Source organism: Lissotriton vulgaris, chromosome 2_1 (genome assembly GCF_964263255.1).
Source record: "Lissotriton vulgaris chromosome 2_1, aLisVul1.2, whole genome shotgun sequence".
Taxonomy (NCBI): Eukaryota; Metazoa; Chordata; class Amphibia; order Caudata; family Salamandridae; genus Lissotriton; species Lissotriton vulgaris.
Genome location: NC_141687.1, coordinates 1,977,548,158 through 1,977,569,901, shown reverse-complemented (window position 1 = coordinate 1,977,569,901; position 21,744 = coordinate 1,977,548,158). Strand labels below are relative to the sequence as shown.

The window sequence follows — 21,744 nt, the reverse complement described above, 5'->3', positions numbered from 1 at the left end:
ACCTCCAAGAGTGAGAGCCTCTGTTCTCAGGAGTCCCAGAACAAAAACCTGTTCGGGAAAAGGGTATAACATTCCTTTCCCACAGGATGACCTTTTAAGGTTCTTCCACTTAGAAAATGAAAACTCTCTTGGGAAAGGTGAGTTTTTATCCTCTATCGGTTGGGGGGGTGGGGGCGGGGGGTGATGGAGTTACGCAGGCGAGAGTACTTTTGTCCGGGGTTCAGAAATGAACCCTGGAATCGCACACGTTCGTGCGTGTGTTTTTTGTCTGCTCTTCTGTGATTGGGCTTGGAGTGTGTGCATTTTGTTAACAGAGCACGCAATTGGCCAAAGGCGGGCGCGTTGCCCCGCCCACAGCCTATTGGTGTCTGTTACGCACACCAAAGCCCATATGTTTTCGATTATCGTGCCGAGACATGGGTGCGATAATTGAAAACATATGTCTCACAGTGGCGCGTGTGCACACCACTCACAGGCATGTTTTTTTTTTATACTATAGCGATCACTTTCAGTGCCGCTTGTTTATGTGGGCACCCCTTTTTAACTCTACGTAGCACTGAGCTTCAGGCTGTTTGGCCACCATTTTACTTATTCTCAAGGTAGCCACCGCCAGTTCCCCTAGACTGTTCACTATTAGATATATGCACTAATGTGATTTATTTTACTCACACGGACAGGAGGGCGGATTTATGCTCACATTGGGTTACATGCCTCCGACTATGAAGAATTACAGTAGCTAGGACATACAGGCTCAGGTCATATTGCGATTATGAAATATTAGTTTAGTAATTACAGAATGGGTACATGGCAGGTCACAGACTTGTGCACGCCATTGATCTATTTTGTATGTGAGGCAGACCCAGAGTTATATTTAACTTGTATTACACTGCAAGTCACACTTTTTTAACACTCAAAGATGGCCGACTTCCTCTCACTCGTTACAATGGTTGGTTCAAGCACAGTCAACGCTGGCCGTAGTACTACAACTATGCCCGCGATTACACTACTTAACGCAGGATTCTCAGTGGGTCTCAGGGGATACCCAGCGTACACGCCGGAGGATAAAATTCACACTTATCAGGTAAGGTCTCGTACGTTAATGCTGGGAGCTGTAATTACACACCATAATTGCATCGGAGTGGCCTTAACCATATGGAAGCGCAGCTCGAGTACATTTGCTTTTGTGACAATAATTTACTTTGCTCTTATTGACGTCTTGGTCCCGATGTTTTACAGGGTGGTTGCTACTTCCCCATAATCGCACAAGGCTGTGGGTGCCTGTAAGTAAAGGAGAATATGTGATTGGGTCTCATGGTGGGTGCCCTTTGGGGTGTGGGTGGTGGAAGGTGGAAGCAGAGAGCTGCTACAGAGCAGAAGCAGTTAACTTGTGATATGGTTTATCACTACCGCAAAGGGCCACTAAAGCTGTTCTCGTAATTAAATAGCTCTGCGAAGTTGAGTGGCACACCTTCAGAAATTCATACCCCACTAACTCGTGTACTAATGTAAACCCATGTGTGCAGTGCACTGCAGGCTTGACTGAAGGAATCGCTGCGTGCGTTTGTTCCTCAGTGCATCCTAAGAGCTGCGCCAGTGTTTGTAAATGTTCCTGCCCTGGTCCCAGCAGACAGGGTCTAACCCCACCCCCTCCACAGAAGCTACAGAAATCAGTAGTGCGAACCATTCCCTTCAGACTGAGGAGGTTTTCATTTTCATGACCTCTGTTCTTTACACAGTTTGTTAGCTTTGCCATGTAGCTGCCATTCCTTACCATTTCCACTACACCTTTTCTCGTCAAGATTATTTATTTGTATACGCCGCATCTCAGCTCTCTGAAAGGAGTGAACATGAGCCCTAGCTCTCAAGTGAGAGAGCAGTAAAGATAACAAAGAGAGAGAGGGGTCTGAATGCGTGTTTGTGTAAGCGTAGCTGCCTATAAGTCTGTTGTAGTATGCATACCTGCACGTATGTGTTATTTATGGGCATGCATGTCTACATGCTATGTGCCTCTACCTGCATGTTTCATTAAAAAAAGCCGAACCCATTGGTTTTCACAATGCTTGTTTTGATTAGGCAGCAAGTGTATAGCTAGCAGTGCAACAGGAAGTGACGGTCTGTGAAGAGTTCATTTCCACTGACTTTCACTAGCAATGGGTTATCCTCTGGTGCGCTCACTGTTCCTGCAGCAGAGGTGCCTTCTCCGGTCCTCAGAGGGGCTTCCCACCGGGGGCTCAAAGCCCTGCCGGCCGCACTCACCCTGATGGTTGCACATACCCCAACCTATCGCACTGAAGGCTGCTTCCCCTAGGTAACCACCCCTTCTCCGGATCTTGTCCCAGCTATGTTAGCTTCCCCAGTACTTGTGTACCCTCGCTGGGGGAGGGTGGGGTTGAAGTTCCTTATGGAGGGAGAGGTTAGAGGGGGCTCAGACTAGTATTTTTCAGGAGGTCACTGGGGTTGGTATGAAGGTGTGTTGGTTGCTAATGGGCAGTAGTTTCTTTGGTGCAGCTGAGAGGTCCGGCGTAGAGTCCTGGTGTTGCAGGGCAAAGAGCCAATTTTGATTTTCAGGGCGCTGAGTTTTGCTTGTAAGTAGCATGAGGTCTATTTTCGGGGGGCTCAGCTTCAGAAACACATGGCACCTTAGGTTCATGCCCCCACATGCCATCCCTGCAAAGGGGCAGTTAGCACTAGTGAAAATGAGAGAATAGAAGGCTTTGTGTTCAGGAACAGTCTTACTTCTGGTCTCTCTAGTTGCAGCTTTTGTTCTTTTGACCCACTCTTTTCAAATACTTTAAAACTCATTTGAGGACTACAATGTAAGATACATTTTTGCTTTGTTTAAAGCTGCTTGTAGCAGTCCGTTACTTATCAGTGTAGTGGTTTATGAGTGAGTGAGTGAGTGAGTGAGTGAGTGAGTGAGTGTGCGCAAGCTTACCTGGTCACTTCCTTTCCCTCAAACCAGAACTAGCCCCTCTAGAAATGGCCATGTATATACCTGGTTTTCAGAGACCTGCTGGTGACAGTCCCGCAGGGCTGGCACTTTCTGTTAACCTTCCCAGGCTAATAACAAAGTTCACTTATGCTGTCCATGAGTTCTTTGAACTCAATAAAACAAGCATTTGCAATACAAAATGTCTCACATTTGTGAGTTTGAGCTATTGGTATTGCATTATTTAGCAATGCCAATAGCTCAAAGTTTAATAATGAGAGACCTATTGCACTGCAAATGCTTGTTGACATGGTCACCCCCACTTTTTGTCTGGTAACGGATGGGATTTCGACTGGAAGTGCACTAGATTCCTGCCAACCAGGTTCCAACAAGTGCCAAAGCTCTTTCCTAAAATGGTTAAAAAAAAATTCCCCTATTGGCAAAACCTTTAGCACCCTCTGTTACACCCTAGTAAATGGTACCCCTGGAACCTAGGGCCCGAGATACTAAAGAGATTAGTTAAACTAGCCACCTCCAGGCTAGTACCATCCCTAAGGTAGACCCACTGAGGTGGATACAATTTTTCATAAGTAGCCATCTTTGTGTAGCATACTAAGGAATTCTGGGACAGGGTTATGCCCACTTCCCATAGGAAGTGGTCATATAGGGGGCATGGTGACCCCAAGGGTCAGTAGCCCAATGGCTCTCCCATAACCACTCCCCTAACACCCCACAATTCAGTATTTATGGGAGTCCCTAGCACCAGAGAAGCAAGTCCTGATGGCAGAAGACAGCACCTGACTTGGCACCAGTCCAGCTGAGCTATCTGCCGTTCACCGAGTAAAATGCGCCACAGACGTCTTATCCTGCAGCTCTGGGCCTCCAAAACCTGGGAGGACTGCCTGCCTTCAATAAAATCTAAGACCTTCTGAAGAACAGAGGAACTGTTCTTTGCATCCTGCAGAAACTCCAAAAGAAAAGACTCTGAAGACTCCAGAACCGCCAGTACCAGACACCTGAAGCCACCACTGCACCCATCTCTCCCAGCCCAAGTCGAAGTGGGGCCAACGGGGTCATCAAGGTCCCCGAGCCCTCAAGGGCCTGATACCATCGTGGTTTCACCCCTCGGGACCCATAGGCACTGCCTGAAGCCTCTGCACCCAAGTTCCCTCTTCAGCAAATACTCCTAGTAAGAAAATCCGATGCCTAAAGTCACCTCTGAATCCGTCGCCCCCGGGCCGTGGAGAAGATGACCAAGGTTGTTCCTACGCCCCAGAGCATCAAAAGGCCCGAGCACCCCCTGTTGGTTTAGCCCAATTGCTTTCCAGCCAGAACATGTCGCCTCTTTTTTGCAGTGACCAATCTCCATTGCAAAACACTGGGCTCCTGACACTGTTTTGCACCTTGCACCCAGCCACTTTCATGCCGCTGGTGGTGTGCCTTAGAACTTAACTATTGAATATTGGTCCTGAAAGTCGCTGAACTGTTTGCAATACTTGAACGATTTATCTCTGATGCCTAACCAAATATAAAGATACTTGCTATTTGTAGGTTTCGCCAACAAGCACTGTTTGGGAAATCTATTGTATTTAATATAATGCCTCCTTGCTTTTCATTGGTTCCTGTGCTTGCCACTTACTTTGCCCCCATTTCTATAGGCAGTAGTATACTGTTTCCTGCACTTACCAGTGCTTGTTCCTTGTGCTTCGCTGATCAGTTTCCCGTCACCAAAGTACTGTTTCCATGTTTCTAGAACTGTTTTCTTTGCCCTCGAGCTATCATTCCCCTTCCTCTATGACTCTTGCACTTTCTTTCTCTCAATTCTATTTCATTCGTTTTCAGCACTTTTACATAATCATTCTCACCAGGCTGCCGCATTTCAAGCGTGCATCCCGGCTCAGACACAGACAATCTTCTGTTGTAATTTTCTCTGTTTCCCCCATCCCGCCAGTCTTTCTTGTGATTCCCTTTTTCTTACAAATTCTGTTTCCATTTTAATATCGTATTGCTTTCCTTTTTCCTGTGCTTCCTTATTTCTCTTATGCATTCTTTGTCCACTGTTCTATTTTTCTTGTACATTCCTATTACTCAAATCTTTAATAATAGTTCACTTCCTCTCTCATGCTCTCGCTCCCGGCTGCCCTCTTCTCTACATAGGTTACAACTAAACCAGCATGTTTTCCTGTTCTCTAATCTTTTCTTCCACTCTGCCCTCTCTTTCTCACGGTCTCATTCACGGTCACTGATCACCTTTTCTCTCTCCCCTTCTTCAATCTCCTGCTAATACTTAAAGCCGGCTCCCAAGCTCCAATGTCGGCAGTTCTAGCCCTTATGCCACAACCTCGGTCCAGCCCATTCTCTTATTTCCATTACGCTTGTTTTCATTCCCGTTCGTGGCTTGTTACATACTGCCGGGAACTGGTCCTACACAGTCTTTGCACTGTACACCAAATCAGATGTTGAAAACAAAAACACAAAACAAAAACAGTTTTAAAAAAATTACTGTGTGCGCAAATGACACTTAAAGCTTGAGCAGCAAAGACATGTGGTTAATGTATTACTGCCAAAGTCGGTGACGCGGACCACTGATGAATCTATTAACACAAAATTCACATACGGTGACTGTGCAGTTGATGACTCATAAACAAAAACAACATTTCCCAGGATTCACAGATAAAAGCGGTATACCGTGACCCAGCTGATCTGAACTCTGGCTGTGCTGGTTTTCTCAATGGGCATAATTGAACAAGAAAGAACTCAGACCGGTAGGGTTTTACCCTATTTTGCCCCCAACTTTCCTGTAAAGTTATCTGCCATATCAGAGTGAGTGCAAATGAAAACTTACATCAATCACCATGCATTCAGGCACTTACCAACCTTCCCACACCTCTTATAATTAATTCCAGAGGCGAAACCTAATGCATTTACCAATGCTTGTTATAAACTGGTGTGGCATTCCTTCTTGAGTCGTGGGTGTCATTTATGGATCATTGTGTATATTTTCAGATGTCTTGAATTCCTCTTAGTTAAGCCGAAGGCTGCTTGACCACACTACCCCCAATAGAGAAACATGGGATTGCTAGGGCAAGCCCCTGTCCACTTATAGGGGAACACCTGGACTCTTTGCACAGTATATCCGATTATTGATATATCACAAAGAGCCAGCCTCCTACATGAACCATGCTGAATGATTTTGCTATTATTTTTTTTAAATATGGACAGACCCATATCACTTGTGAGCAGCAGTGGCTGTATAATGTATTGAGGGAATCCGTCTATGGCGACTGACAGTTTGAAATTACCTTAACCTTGCAGTACATGAATCTGTACACATACTTGCGGATGAAGACTGGCTTAAGTCGCGGCTCTGCTTCATCTTCACTGTCAGTGTATTCTTCATACTCTGATTCCGACTCCGACTCTTCCCCAGAACGGCCTTCATCCTCCACTTCCATCAACTCCATCTCCTCATTCTTCCGCTCCTGAGCTCGCTGGCGCATCATGACACGCCTCCGCTCAATTTCCTAATGCAGGAAAAGTCAGAACGATTCACCTCTGAAAATCTCTAAATTAGATGAGCTGGCCCAAAGCACCAACATGCCTTTAGAAATGTATTTTGTTATTTCTGAGGCCTGTCAGCAGAACTTCAGCCCCATTTCACTATGTTATCAAGTTAAATATTAATGCGGATTAAGTGCCATCATTGAAAGACAGCACCAAGTATCCTAGAATCCAATGTACAAACGAGGAGACCTGACTTCTCACATACATAATTGACTTCAGCGCTCGGTGTCTCAAATTAGCAAGATACCACGCCTGCTGTGCAGAACAAGGGTGGATGTATTTTTATCAAATTCACAGAGCACCATTACGTTACCACTAAGTGTTTTCACTTGAATCATGTAATACACACCTCATCATCAATCTCTTCTTCCTCCTCCTCACTACTGTCCTCTCTTTCCACATGCCACTCCTCTTTTTCAGACTCAGATTCGCTTTCACCCACAACTTCGGGTTCCACAATTTTTCGATGCCGTGCCAATCTAAACAGAAAAACAAGCTCAATTGAAAACGACAAACATTTTTAGAACCTGGATATGTGTGAGAGAGAGTGTGAGAGAGTGTGAGAGAGTGTGAGAGAGTGTGAGAGAGTGTGAGAGAGTGTGAGAGAGTGTGAGAGAGTGTGAGAGAGTGTGAGAGAGTGTGAGTGAGTGAGTGAGTGAGTGAGTGAGTGAGTGAGTGAGTGAGTGAGTGAGTGAGTGAGTGAGTGAGTGTGTGTGTGTGTGTGTGTGTGTGTGTGTGTGTGTGTGTGTGTGTGTGTGTGTGTGTGTGTGTGTGTGTGTGTGTGTGTGTGTGTGTGTGTGTGTGTGTGTGTGTGTGTGTGTGTGTGTGTGTGTGTGTGTGTGTGTGTGTGTGTGTGTGTGTGTGTGTGTGTGTGTGTGTGTGTGTGTGTGTGTGTGTGTGTGTGTGTGTGTGTGTGTGTGTGTGTGTGTGTGTGTGTGTGAGAGAGAGAGAGAGAGAGTGAGAGATTTCTCTCCTTTGGAAGTACAAAAGATTTTCAAAGTCAATAATCATTCGAAATTGGGGAAAAGAATACAACATATCAGCATAGAATAAATAAACTGTCTCATGGAAAATTCCACCCATAAATTTACAACAGCAAGTGTGCAGTCGATAAAATATTTGAGGAAGCCCATATGTATACTGCATCCTTTATGGGTATTCTTATACTAACTTTGCAAAGAAGTTCTCATACTAGAAACTAGGTACACATCTGGAAATTGGTCCACCAAACTCTCACCTTTTGTTTAAAAACTCCTTTGTAACGAGTGTCAAGTTCTATTGAAATGCTACTCTAATACAGCATTTTCAATGAGCCATGAACTAGCCTCGATCACGCATTTGCTTTGTTGTACATGGCAAGTAGAGTATCACTGTTTGCTTGCTTGAAAAAAAAGAAAGGACTTTTACTGAAAACAGTAATGCTATTGAGGGTAAAGGTGTGAGAACTCCAATTCCTTGTCTGTTCATAGCACTGCACACTATGTTGTATTGGCAACACTGGAATATATGGGACAAAACATGGAGATAAGAGGAGCGTGGAAATCACACCCCAATAATTCACAAGAACCCTACCTCGAAGCGGGCTTTAGAAAAAACGCAGAAACCAATCCTTAAATTTAGTACAGAAGTTATATTACACGTTCTAAACGTAGTGGTGAACTGCATTGCGACAAAGAAGCTCAAAATATTAATAACACCTTTATACCTTTTTACTGCATTGTTGTGTCCAAAAGTCACAGGCAATTAAACATCATAAATACAAATGAAGTTGCAAGCCCATCTGCGCCTAGACTGTGCCCAGTGCCAGGAACTATGGTTCGATCACCACCTAGCAATACTCTGCAGCACTCTTTAGGGTCCTAGACCCTGGACGCTGTTCCACTAATTGCTTCAACTTCTCACACCATGGTAGCTTACACATGCACCCACTCCGGTTGTCCAGCAGCCACTCACCCACACCCCTCCCAAGCAAATACTACAATGAATACATCAAATGCACAACATCCACAGAGACCGCCACCCCATTCACGGGACACCTGCACTTCAAGCTGCAAATGTCTGAAAACTTCACCCTGAACAGAACCTTTGCCTACTGACCACGAGCCATCTTTACCAACCTCATCACCAACTTCGTTGCTCTGTTCACCATCGACTCAAGAACGAACATTCTCCTCAGTGACCCCAACTTTCACCGGGAAGACCGAAACAACCCCGGCTCCACTGCACTCCTCGAAAGCTGTGCAGACTCACTCGCACCCATCAAACCCAACCACCATAGTAAATCAAACAAGCAGGCCAGCTGGCACACAGAAGACCCCCAAAAAACCAACAGATTCTGTAAACACCTAGTAAGGAAATGGACAGCCAGCTACGATACCATCAGGAGAACTACTTACAAGACTGCACTGAGACGCTATCACCAGCAAATGAAAAATAGCACTAATGGACCGCATCAAAGGAAGCTCCAACAGTTGCAAGGAGATCTTGACCCTCAAGGATTTCACCTCACCCTCGGCCACTGTCAACAGCATTGCTGCCTCCCAACACCTCTGCAACAACCTATCCAACTTCTATCACAGCAAATATCTGCAGCAACTTTGCACACCAATCGAAACCCAGAGAACCCATTGCTAACCTACCCAGCACCAACCGATACAGCTACCTGACAGAATAGATAATCCAATCCTCACCAGAAATGACAGTAACAATCATGAGGACCATCCACTCAAGGGCCCCAGTGGACTCTTGCCCCCACCACATCTACAGCCTAGGAACAGTACCACCCTGAACTACATCATTAACACCTCCACGTCTGTCACTTTCCCAGATGAATGGAAACTTGCAGAAATCATCAATTTCCTTAAGAAGCCAACAGCCGACCCAAATCAACCTCAGACCCATCTCTCTGCTCCCCTTTCCAGCCAAAGCAATTGAAAAGGCTAATAAGAAGCAACTCACATCGAACTTCACCATCTTCTAAACAGTGCTTATTCAGAAAGAACCACAGCACCAAAACAGCACCCATCGCAGCCAACAACGGCATTTAAATCATCTTGGAAGAGAAGTAGCGGCAAACATCCTGCTTGACCAGTCCGCGGCCTTCGACATGGTCTCCCATAACACCCTCATCAGAAGACTCTACAAGAATGGCATAAAAGGATCCGCTATAAAATGGATCTGTTACTTCCTCACAGGGAGAACCCAAAGGGTCAGGCTGTCACTCCTCACATCCGAGATGAAGAAACTGATATGAGGGAGTCCCAACAGGGATCATCACTCAGTCCCACACTTTATAACATATACATGACACCACTTGCCAACATCATCAGATCATACGCAATCACAATCATCTCTTATGCACATCCAATTCAAACTTCTCACGCACCATACAAAGTCCTACTCAACACAGAATACCTGATCAGCCACATACACCTCTATCAAACCACCAGACACTATGCTCTTCCTAACTCTTGCATACTTCCTGCATCTGCCAATCCAAAACCAGAGGTCGCTCATTCTCCTACATCACACTCAAGATATTGAATGACTTCCCTCAAGACATCAGAGCCGCCTCCTCACTTTTTGAGTTCTGTGCTTCATATAAGCAACTACGGGACCACACACCTACCCAAATGCCTGGCTACCCTCGAGTGATTAGCGCGCTATACAAATCAACATACCATAACACAGTCCCTAAAAATGCAGACTCGATATGTAGTTTGGAACATCCCAGTAAACACAGACCAGCTCTGCAATCAGAGAGGACCATATCAATTTCCTGAGATGATTTTCAATGGTTCACATTATAGTGGTGTTGATCCCTCCCTTTTATAAGTATCAAAAGCAGCCTGACAACCACAGAAAATTACCTTTCTTCTACATCTTCATTCAGACGGTTCTGTAATCGTCTCAGACGGGGGTCGCTGGTGCTCTCCTCTTGCTGCTCCTCAGGCTCAACTTCCTGCTCTTTTCCCTTTTTGATGAACTGAAACTCCTCATCCTCTTCATCAGAGGATTCCATAGGAGCATAGTCGGGCCTTTTACCAGAGACATAACGCTTCACCTTCACCTTTTCCATCGAGATTTCACCTAGAAACAGGGAGCAAATGTCAGTGTTCCATTCAACAGTCAGACATTTCTCCTTGATGCCTCTAGTGCATTTTAGGGTCTAATTGTGAATTAATAACAGCCAGTCTGCTTTTACTTCAAAAAGTGTTAGATAAGCAGTCATTTTAACTGAGATGTATACATTTTTGTGATGCACTGTACAAATACTGGATTTTTTCATCAAAAGAACCGCACCATCAGGGACAGGCTGGTACACAGAGTAACAGCGCAACAAACGTGACAACCCAAGAGTATACTATGGGAACTACCCCCTGTCACAGGGCATTTCCCATGCTGGAATTGTTCAATCTGCCCACTCACAATTCACACCAAAACAATTGACCTGGGACTGATACGCCATGGGAACAAAGAGTACACACCAATTGCAACAGTAATAACACCATCTATACGATTACCTTCTCATGCAACCTGAAGTATATTGGAATGATCACCAGGAATGTAAAACTACACATCTATGATCACAAGAGCACCATCAGATTCAAAAGAGTCACAACCAAGCTCACTGCCCACTTCTTAGAGATGCAAACACAGATATTGACCTCAGATGGACAATCATTGAAAAATTACCACAGGAAATTGAGAAACACAAGAGACTCCTCATCAAGGATACATAAAGATACATAAAGAAGGACTCAATGATGATATCCCTTGGAACCAGCTTAACAATTTATATTAAAGAGGGTTTTCAGACCACAGCTGTCTTAGAAAAGCATTACAACATGGCACTCTACCCAACTGGCTGTATTCCATTCTATCAGATACAGAATAATATCCACTTGCTACTCTGCAAACATTACGACTGACATATTGAAACTTCACACGTTTGCCTCTCTTGCCCAGTTTCTGTACTTACTCAGGCAGCACCTTAGATTGCACTTTCAGTGCCCTACATTTACCTGATATCTTAACTGGCACTTCACCACCACAAGCTGTTAATGTGCAAACACCTTTTTTTTTTTTTTAGATATGTGCACTTTGCTTTAAAATATAGGACAAAATCACCCAATTTTTTCTGTAAACCAGCTTTGTGATCGTTCCTCTTATATTAGGCAAATGACATGTAATTTCTTATATACCTTTTTTTACACCACATTTGCCTAAAAAAGGCACCCCATGGTGGAATGATAAATGAAACATTGAATTACATTATCCAAAGTGCTTCTCATAAAAGGGATCTACTTCTGTGTTTCTACGATTATGATCTCATGTGGTATGCATAATAATCTCACATGTGCACGCTAACATTGACGCCCTTCCCCCTTCTTGTGAGCGGCCATTCTGCTGCATCTGCTATACGCATCATTACTACTGCCCTTGATTATGCGACGCAGTGAACGAGCTTCCCACACATGACGTATGAGCTCGTTCCATCGGGTGCGGCCTCACATGGAAGCGATGCGTTTCCATATACAATGAGGAATGAGGCACGTCCAGACTTCCGTCCTGGACGAGGCCCCGCTCTACAACCAATCTTCTTCTCCCACGTCAGGGTGGGCGGGGCAACACACGGAAACACCATTCCAGATCTCGATGATGGCATAATACTTAAACCGAGCACCAGATCCTTTACTGCTAATGCAAGAAGGAGAGCGGATGTATGACATCACAACACATGCTTTTACATTGCATGCTTTTACATGGCAGGTTTTACAACGCATGCCTTTACAACGCATAGTGTTGAGGGGTGCTGGATAGTGAATAGTTTGATTTACTATTCCAACTCCAGTCCCCGTTGACAGTAGGGAAGGTGTTGGATAGTAAATTAAATCTATTCCCTATCCTAGAGCGTCCCCCAGCGAAATGTGTTGTAATGGTTTGAGTTGTAAAAGTTGCGATGTAAAAGCACTGCGTGTTAAAAGTTGCGTTGTAAAGGATGTTTCCCAGGAGAGCTGAACTGGCAGTAGGATCTATGCAGGGACAGGAGCTTTGATGAAGTAAGTGTTCTTGCCCTTCGTGGCCAAGGATACAGCTGGATGCTTACTTTAACGGATCATTGCCTCCATGCTTACCTTTACTTCATTTTTTTTTAATTGAGGCATTTCCGCCTCTTTCTATAGCTAGAATGCGACTACAAGGCCTCTCTGTGGGAGCAGATGCCCCTTTTAAAATTGGGTGAGTGACTATCACCAAAAACACGAAAGTGTACATTATAAATCTTGAAAATACATACTTTTTACAAGAGAGAGTTTGGATGCTGTCTAAGTGTGAACAACCCTACATTGAGGGTGTTTTTTGTGCGGATGAGACCACATGTGTGAATTCACGTTCAAATAACTCACCTTGACTTATAATTTAACGTAAAAAGTTTTTCGAGCAAATGCATCTGGTTTGGTATCACTGGGATCACTGAACGAAGTACTATTCTACCTTTATTGTTACATTTGGATGCTTGGGGACTGCATTGTGAAGTATCACTGCAACAGTATGTTAACCTCTGGCTTTACAGCTTATACTTTTCTACCATGTTTTTTGTTGCAGGTAATTCCCTCATAATGCTGTGGCAAGTATATGCCTTTCTCTAATCCTTTCACATGCAAATTGCATGCATGCGTTATTTACGTCTTCAGGGGAAGTGACTTCATTGCTACCCACCCTGACAAAAGCCCAGGACCTTACGTAGGCCGTTCGGAAAGGGCTGAAACATGTTGGTGTTTTAAGGTACATCCTTTAGCCCTACATACTATTTTCAGACTTCCCTCCCACGAATAAAGGATACCTTTGGAGTGGGTGAGTATTTTATCTTTAAATCATAAGTGCTCCCTGGAATGTGGTGAAGCCCACCCTGACCTTAAGGAGTTGGGGTGAACCCAATGATGAAGCTTATCACTACTAGAGTGCATGAGGGTTACATAAAGAAAACGGTCTTTTTATCTTCACACCCACATTTGTGGGTGTGTAGCCACCCGGCGTACTGACCACCCCCATTTTGTCACTGTGTTTCAGAATGAGCCATCCTGGTTCCAGAAGGAATACTTTTGTGTTTTTGAGAAGGTAAAGTACTACCTGATGAGAGCCTTGCTTTCAGAAACTGAAAAGGACTATTTTATTGAGGAAGAAGAAAAGACAGTAATACTGTGCACCTAAAATGAGTTGAATTAAGCAGGTAGGGTCCTGAAGTCTGTCTTCATGTAAAGTGAAGACTGTGACGTGGGGACCAGGGTGAACAGAGTATGAAAATAGCGACAGAACAATAATCGTACAAACCGTAGGAGTATGCTGAGCAAAAACAGAGTCTACAAGTAAACATGATTGTGGCAGCAACCAATAAAATCTATGAGCTGGTAAACTGTGACAGCACAACCCAGGCAAAAGGAACACATGCGCAAATATGTTCTACTTAACAGGTAAACATTGAATGGTACCTTGGCTAAAGAGATTGACAGACAGCAAAGTCTGTAAGCAATTACAGCCGGATAGGAGGTCAACAATATCACAGCAGGGCGTCCGTCAACAAGTATCACATGGTATCAAATAAAGATGGTTTCTTCCAAGAGAATAGGCATAAACAATGACACACTGGAGAACAAAAAGCCAAATAGGGAAAAAAGACCAGATCAGTGACAACAGTGGCAGACTAGTGTTGTAATGAGAAGAACAATTACTGTATTTTAGATTGTGGACTTACATAATGATCATTGGGCAAGAAGCAAACTATCCATCATGAATATACTACTTACGTGTCAGAGAAGGCAATTCACATAATCACACTATGGTGTCGTTAGACAACAAAACCGACTGCCCCAATGTTCCAAGTGATGGGAAGCATCACCTAAAGTCAACTAGAGCTGTAAATCAACAGAGCACAAGCTTTAGTCAATTATTTTGCTTTTATACCCTGAGATTGGTTCAATAGCAGAAAATAAACCTGAAAGGCAATCCTTGTTTAAGAATGGAGAGCTGTTTGTGCTTCAGAGCCTCGATTTTAAAATCCTGCTAATTCTAAGACAAATCTACAACTGTAAGATTAGACAGTGGTCCCGGTCATACATAGAAGTCACTTAATCAGTGGCATGGACATAATACTTAAAAGCCAGAACATGCAGAACCTGACCAAACAGACTTGTCTGAAAAAATTCTGCATTTTCTGTGCCATGTGGATCAGAATGCTAAGAAACCACTAATGGCGGGTAATATGGAATCGGTATGCAGCGGGTAATTTGTATTTTTTTCCCATGGATAGAATATATAAAGGACATATGATCTCTTTCCATAAGCGAACACATGCTTAGTCATGTGAATCAACTTTCAGAGATGCAGCCTGGGCATGGTCTTTCAGGCTCTTTCCTTATATCCAATAGATACAGAGGATCATACTTAAAATCTGTTGGCAATGAGAGACTTAATTCACTTGACAGATTATAATTGGGGTGACCATCTACATTACAGGTTTAAAAGTGGAACATGGTGGCTACAGAGGATATGGTTCCAGTCAACTGGTCAGACCCCTGCCTGATCATGTTTACATTAATGGAGCTTAACTACAGACAACACTCAAAAACCACTAGAGTGAAGTTACAGGAAAGAGCCTGGCGATACTTAGGATCATGGAGGGGGAAAAATCTTCAATACTACACACTGCTTCTAAGAAGAAGAGACTGTAGACACCAATTATAACTGTCTACGAAACAAAAATCACAATAAATGAACTCATTCAGATAAAAATGATGACCACAAAGCAAAAACTAGGCTCGACCTAACCATCTGTCCCTGGCACACGGAAGCCCCGAAGGATAGAAAGGCTGAATGTAGAATACAAGAAAGACAATGGCAAAGAACATATACAAATAAACATAAGTTGCAACTGAAAGATGCGTTAAGAAATTAGAAGACAGAAGTCAGAAAAGCAAAAAACAAAAAAACACTATTATACCAATACCATTACTACTGCAGTGAGGAAAACTAAGAACGTTTTTGAGACTGTCAAAGAACTTGCTCACCCAGACTGCAGAAAACAAACAGTAGAACCAACACAGGAACTATGTAATAAATTGTCAGACTTCTACCATTACAAAGTGGAACTAATCATAAAAGAGTATCAGTAAAGAGAACCCTCCAAAGCAGACGGAAAACCCTAAAAGCATGGACCTCCAAATAGTCCCAACGTAACTCAACAGCAGGTGGAGCAGAGTATAAAACTGATGGAAAAAGCCTCATTAAATGAAGGTGAATTTCAGGGCACTTGCAATGGCAATTTCTTCTGGCTCGCCACTAGACCCTATACCACATAAACTCTGGAAAGAAAGGGGGAATGAACTATCCCTGGCCTTATGGAGAATTTGCAACCAATCACTTGCAGCAGGGTTGGTTCCAACAGGGTGGAAGAAAGTTTTAGTCACCCCATTAGTGAAGAAACCACAAGCTGACTTACAAGATCCTACTTGACCTATCTCGCAGCTCCCCTACCCGGTTAAGATTATAGTGAGGCATACTAGTAAAATATTGGCAAACTTTCTATAATCTAATCACCTACTTGAACCCGAACAGATGGGCTTTAGACCATCCCATGGCACCGAATCTACCCTAACAATAGCAACAAATGGGTTAAGGAGGAGAGTTGATGAGGTAAAAATCAGCAGAGCTGATTTTGTTATATCTGTTGGCGGCGTTCAACACCATCAACCTCCAAATCCTACTTGATAGATTAAATGGGATTGGGGTCGAAGACACCTTTCTAAAATGGATTGAATCCTATTTACAGAGAGATGGCAAGCTATCTCCCCCACCCATTCAGATCAGAGTTCAAAGAGCTGATGCATGGAGTGCCACAAAACATAACATGTGTATTTGTAAAGCGCACATTCACCATGACGGATATCTTGGCGCTGAATAACAGATGTTTATTGTTACCCAACTCAATGGTACTCATTTTATCAACCTCAGAATGATGAAAGGATGAATGGACCCGCCAGAATTTGAACCTGTGACCAGGAGGTCAAACACAGGCCCCTACAGTGAATGCATTAGTCCACTAAGCCACCAGACAGGGGTCAGCACTGAGCCCTATTTTATTTAATGTGTATTTACGCCCCCTACTGACCTTAATTAAATCCTTAGGGTTAACTTTCATAAACTATGCAGACAACACCCAGTTAATCATATCTCAGGATAATGAGGACCCGAACCAGCTGAATAACTTCCAGGACTGCCTTACTAAAATGGCAAATTGGTTCAGTAACAACACACTCAAATTGAACTGAGGCAAAACAGAGTTCCTGTGCTGCTCCCCCGATAAAGTTTCCGGCCAACTCCCAGATAACTTTTGGCCATGGACAAAAGCTGTGGATCTGTGTCCGGTTAAATCAATGCGAAATAGAAGTGCAGATAGATACGAAGTTCTCCATGTAATCTCAGGTTAACAAAACAGTGGCCACTTGTCATGGGTTGATGAGAAACCTGAGAAAAAATCATTCCATTACTTCCACAGCCAGCTAGAAAGCTAGTGGTACAGTGTGCAATTCTAAGCAGAATTGACTACTGCAATGCCTTCTACTGTGAATTCCAGACTATATTAAAAATATTACGTAGAATACAAGGAGCGGCAGCTAAATTAGCCCTCAATGAATCATGGGCTGATTCTGCTAATGAAACTTTGAAGGAACTCCACTGGCTACCAGTGAAAGAGAGAGGCACGTTCAAGGCAATGTTTACAGTCCATAAGGCCCTATATAGATAAGGACCCAGACTACTACAGGATAAATATACGTACAATAAACCTGGAAGGAGGCTGAGATCGTCATCAGCGAACCCAATGCAGGTGACCAGGTTTAGGAAAACCAGGGTTGGATGGGGAGCTTTACGAATTAAGGCAGCTCAAGCCTGGAGTAAGTTGCCTGGCTCCCTCAGTTCAATCACAAACCTTTTTAGTTTTAGGAAAAGCCTAAAACCTGGCTCTATCCTAAATAAACCAAGAACGGATGTCTCCAGTCTTTTTTTACCTTCTCAGATAAACTCTGATAGTGCCACGATACCTGCCAGGTGATGTTGCACTTAACAAATGAACAAAAAAAAATTGAATTTGTTTACTAAATTCTCCACCATGCCAATTGAAAGCCTATTTAAATCTATACACATAAGTAAACCACTGTCAAACCAAGACAATCCACGCACAGAACGTAACACAAACACTTATTAAGGCCATACTTGTTCAGAAATAAATGTATACTGAAAAAAAGGGTGCTTGGTCGGATCTCTATGCTGAAGAGACAAAATGCTAACTCGAGAGTGTGCCTGGGAAATTGACGCAGTAGTTCACCCATCCCAAATTAGCAAGGCAGCTGCAATCCTTCTTGCGATTCATGTGGGACATGCTGAAAGTAGCTGTTATTAACTGACACTTGTCTGGACAACTTCTCCATAATCAGCATGGATTGTAATGTAGCTGCTACTGAAAATTACCACAGGTATACGTTTTTAGAACATGTCACTTGAATGTCTGAAAAGAGACTTAGGCTTATGCTATCTGAAATATGCGCTTTGGCTAACCAATGAAATGACATACATTATGATATGCAAAAAAATTTTAACCCACTCCCACCCCCCGTTAATGATGAAGGAGCTTGTGTTTGAAAAAAATACAATTACTTCAGTCAACACCTAATTTTGGCAGCATGGTATCTGTTAATGGTCATTTCGTGACCCACCTGTGGGGAAAGATCATCACTGCGCCCAATCTGTCAGTGAAGTGGCCCCACTAGCAATGGAAAACTCAAGAGGGACAAACCACATATACTTCAAATGTATTTGCATTAACAACGACAGAGAAGCTGGTATATTCTTTCAGGCTGCCTCCCCCATATTATATTATCTGACCGAATGGCTTCTCTTTACTGCCAGGTTAGTCATCCTAGAACTACAGGTAAAAATGATCCATGCAGAGGCATTCCAATAGTTCGCATGCAGGATAAAGCATTATCTGTAAAGTGACACAGAAAGCTGGAATGGGGCTATAATTAGGCCAATTCATAAGAAAGGCGAAATAAGCAACCCAAAAACTATAGATTAATCAATCTATTGGACATCTGGGAGAAAATATTTGCAAAGATAGTGCTTGGCAAACTAAAGGACTGGGTGGAAGAGAAATTAATTATCCCAGTGGAATAGGGGGGCTTTAAAGAAGGGTACTCCACCATGGATCACTGCTATGCCTTGTGGGCTCTTGCCCGGAAGTCGATAGAACAAAAGGGGAACCTGTTTTGTTGTTTCGTCAACTTCCGGGCAGCCTTTGATTTGGTGGACAGGGCAAAACTATGGGAGTGCCTGATCAAATATGAAATCCCGGTGTGCTTACTAGAAATCTTGAAAGAATTACATAAAGGGAACTGGGCCCAAGTCATTAAAGACACACAAGGGGCGCTGACAAAGAGAATTGGAATAGGGAACGGGCTGAGACAGGGCTGCGTCCTAGCTCCGCTCCTTTTTTCAATATTTCTAGCGGATCTGCCAGCAGCGCTGGAGGTGGAAAGAAGCGCGAGCCCGAGAGTAAATAGTAGAAAGGTCTCATGTTTGCTATACGCAGACGACCTTGTGATTACTGACTTGACAGAACTCGGGCTACAAAGAAAACTAAATGCATTCCATGATTACTGTAAGGATAAATTGCTTACAGTGAACATGGAAAAAACAAAGATCATGTGCTTCGGCAAAAGGACCAAGAACTTTTAGTTGGTACCTAGATAGAACAAAACTAGAAACGGTAAAAGAATATAAATATCTAGGCCTTTGGTTTGAATCCTCCTTAAAATGGGACGTACATCTGGGACCGCAAAAGCTTCTTCCTCTATCTGTGGCCTGAAAAAATTCAATAAAAACTATGGGGACATGTCACCAAACCGCTATTAAAAGCATATGAGGCCATGATACCTCCCCAAGTACTGTATGGTGCAGAAGTGCTCATTCTAAGCGGAAAGGGAGGCTGGGATCGGGAGGAAGGTAGGGCCCTGAAAACATTATTGTCACTGCCAAAGTCATCAATGATACAGGCTATTAGACTGGAAACAGATATGATGGGATGGAATACCTTGGCCAAAATGGCGATGATAAGATTCTGGAAACGCCAATCACAAGGGGTAGGGAAAAAGGTCTCACATTGGTGTAGTGAGGAAATCCGCCACAGTAACCTAAGATGGGCATTAAATGCTAAAAGAAAAATAAAGGAAATAATTGGGAACCTAAAAGTGGGAGTAAACCAAAATTCCCTAGATGTGGAGTTCACGAAGAGTGCACAAGGAAGGGAGTACTCCAGGAGCCATGATATAGGATATCTAAGAAACAACAAATCTGTGGTAAATATGATAGAAGCATGGGAATACGAGACGGGGTACCCATACCTAGAAACCTTGCCAAATTACGCTTTTAGGTGGGAGATATTAAACATTCTAATTGGCATCATCCCTTGGCAATTGGAGGGGAGAGTTAAGGCAGAAATGTTATACCCAGATGGCATATGTAAATGTGGCTTGGGAGCCAAGTGTGAAATGTTACATATACTTCTTGATTGCTTGACATGTCTAAAAGTGAGACAACAGTTCCTACGTCCTTTATTTATAAAATATGGCATAAGACAACGTGTACAAGCAACGAACTTGTTGATAGGAATGGAAAATCTGGAAATAGCAATTGCTCTTGGTAACTACCTGAAAGAGGTAAATCGCTTAGCGCAGGAAGCTAAAAATTAAAGTACGAGGGATTGCAAGCCCATAAGACATCAGATAGTACTGTAATGAGCAACATATCAAAATCGTCTATTTTAAATGTAATAATCTCCAATTTTATTATGTATAGCATGTGTTTTAAATTCTTTTTTATCGATTTTATAATTTTTAAAATTGTGTACAGTTTTGTTTGTTTATTGATGTGACGCAGCTATTCTTTCGATCTCATTGTTTAAAGACTACGGTCTAAATAAACAGAGTTTCTCTCTCTCTCACAGAAAGCTCCATTTGCTTCTCCCGTTCAATATAAAAATGCACCCAACACAGGACTCTAGAAAGAAACAATCATGACTTCGTAGAGATATACTCTATCGATAATTTCCTCCTACACGAATGCTGATAGGAAGTGCGCTTACTCTGAGGGAGTGCAATCTGCTCCACAGAACAGCTAACCCAATTATATTTGCCAGTCCTCTAGTTAGGGAGAACAAAAAAACTATCCCGACAGAACTGAGAGCACTCCGTGTGGCATCCATACTCTTAAACCCATGTGCAGTGAACATTACAGCCATCTTGCTTCACCAGGCCCATAATACTGTGCCTGAAAATGAGCCTGTAACCATCCCACAACAGGTGCTGGTGGCCCCCACCGAACCCCATAACAGTAAGCACTGAAGTTGCTTAACTCCAGCCTGAATAGATGCCTACTCCAATAAAGCCTTGTTAACGTGCTGCATACTCCTGTATGCCTCCTATCTAACCACTTAATTGCTGTTTCTATCACCATTTAAGCGAACCTACTCCATTATCTACAACTGATCACCCTCAAGCATCACGCTCTTTATAATGTCCTGTTGCTTTATTATCTACCCTATGCCTATAGTTTCACCGTCGTAGTCCAAACTTGTGACCCTCGACCAATACTTGCTGTCTACTTCACACAGATGCCCAATTCCACCACATGCCCAGCTCCCCAGCCCTCACCTTTCTCATTGCGGATGGGCACGGCCCCCGCCGTGGACTGGATGGGCGGCTGCTTGTTCAGGTTGTTGTTGATGTTGTTGGCCGCCATAACGGCAGCTGCGTGTCCGTCCCAAGACATTTTGACAACCGGCACCAACCCCGAGAGCTCCAGGTAACTGTACAAACCGGAAGCGGAAGTATTCTCAGACGTACACAAACAAGCCGTACGCTCGCGGTGTCATAAAGACGCGACCAGCCTATAAACGGAATAAGATTGGCAGTAGCAGTCAACAAACAGCAGATGGCAGCAGAGGGTCTGTAATCACGCTCACTGCGGTGGTTCGCGTGTGCCTAAATTGTCAATGAGTTTAGGGCTCCCCCTGCTGACATTTCTCTGTATTTGTGCAAGTTCTTTTGAATTTGTGATGCTCAATTGAGAAGGCTATTTATTAATGTCACATAGAATTATAACGCGCATAAGGAGTCTGATGTTGATCGCGGATTTTTTTG

At 43.4% G+C, this 21,744-nt stretch overlaps 1 protein-coding gene across 1 annotated transcript in view; it reads right to left on the bottom strand.

The window, feature by feature from the left end:
- Nucleotides 1-21,440, bottom strand: part of MFAP1 (microfibril associated protein 1) — a 55,931-nt gene extending 34,491 nt beyond the window's left edge. The window contains exons 1-4 of the mRNA XM_086958184.1: nt 21,256-21,440; nt 10,363-10,582; nt 6,843-6,972; nt 6,266-6,453 (exon numbers count right to left, since the gene is read on the bottom strand). Of these exons, the coding sequence (XP_086814310.1) occupies nt 6,266-6,453; nt 6,843-6,972; nt 10,363-10,582; nt 21,256-21,373 (656 nt within the window). The 5' untranslated portion in view covers nt 21,374-21,440. The remainder of the gene's footprint in view (nt 1-6,265; nt 6,454-6,842; nt 6,973-10,362; nt 10,583-21,255) is intronic.
- Nucleotides 21,441-21,744: the final 304 nt, after the last annotated feature.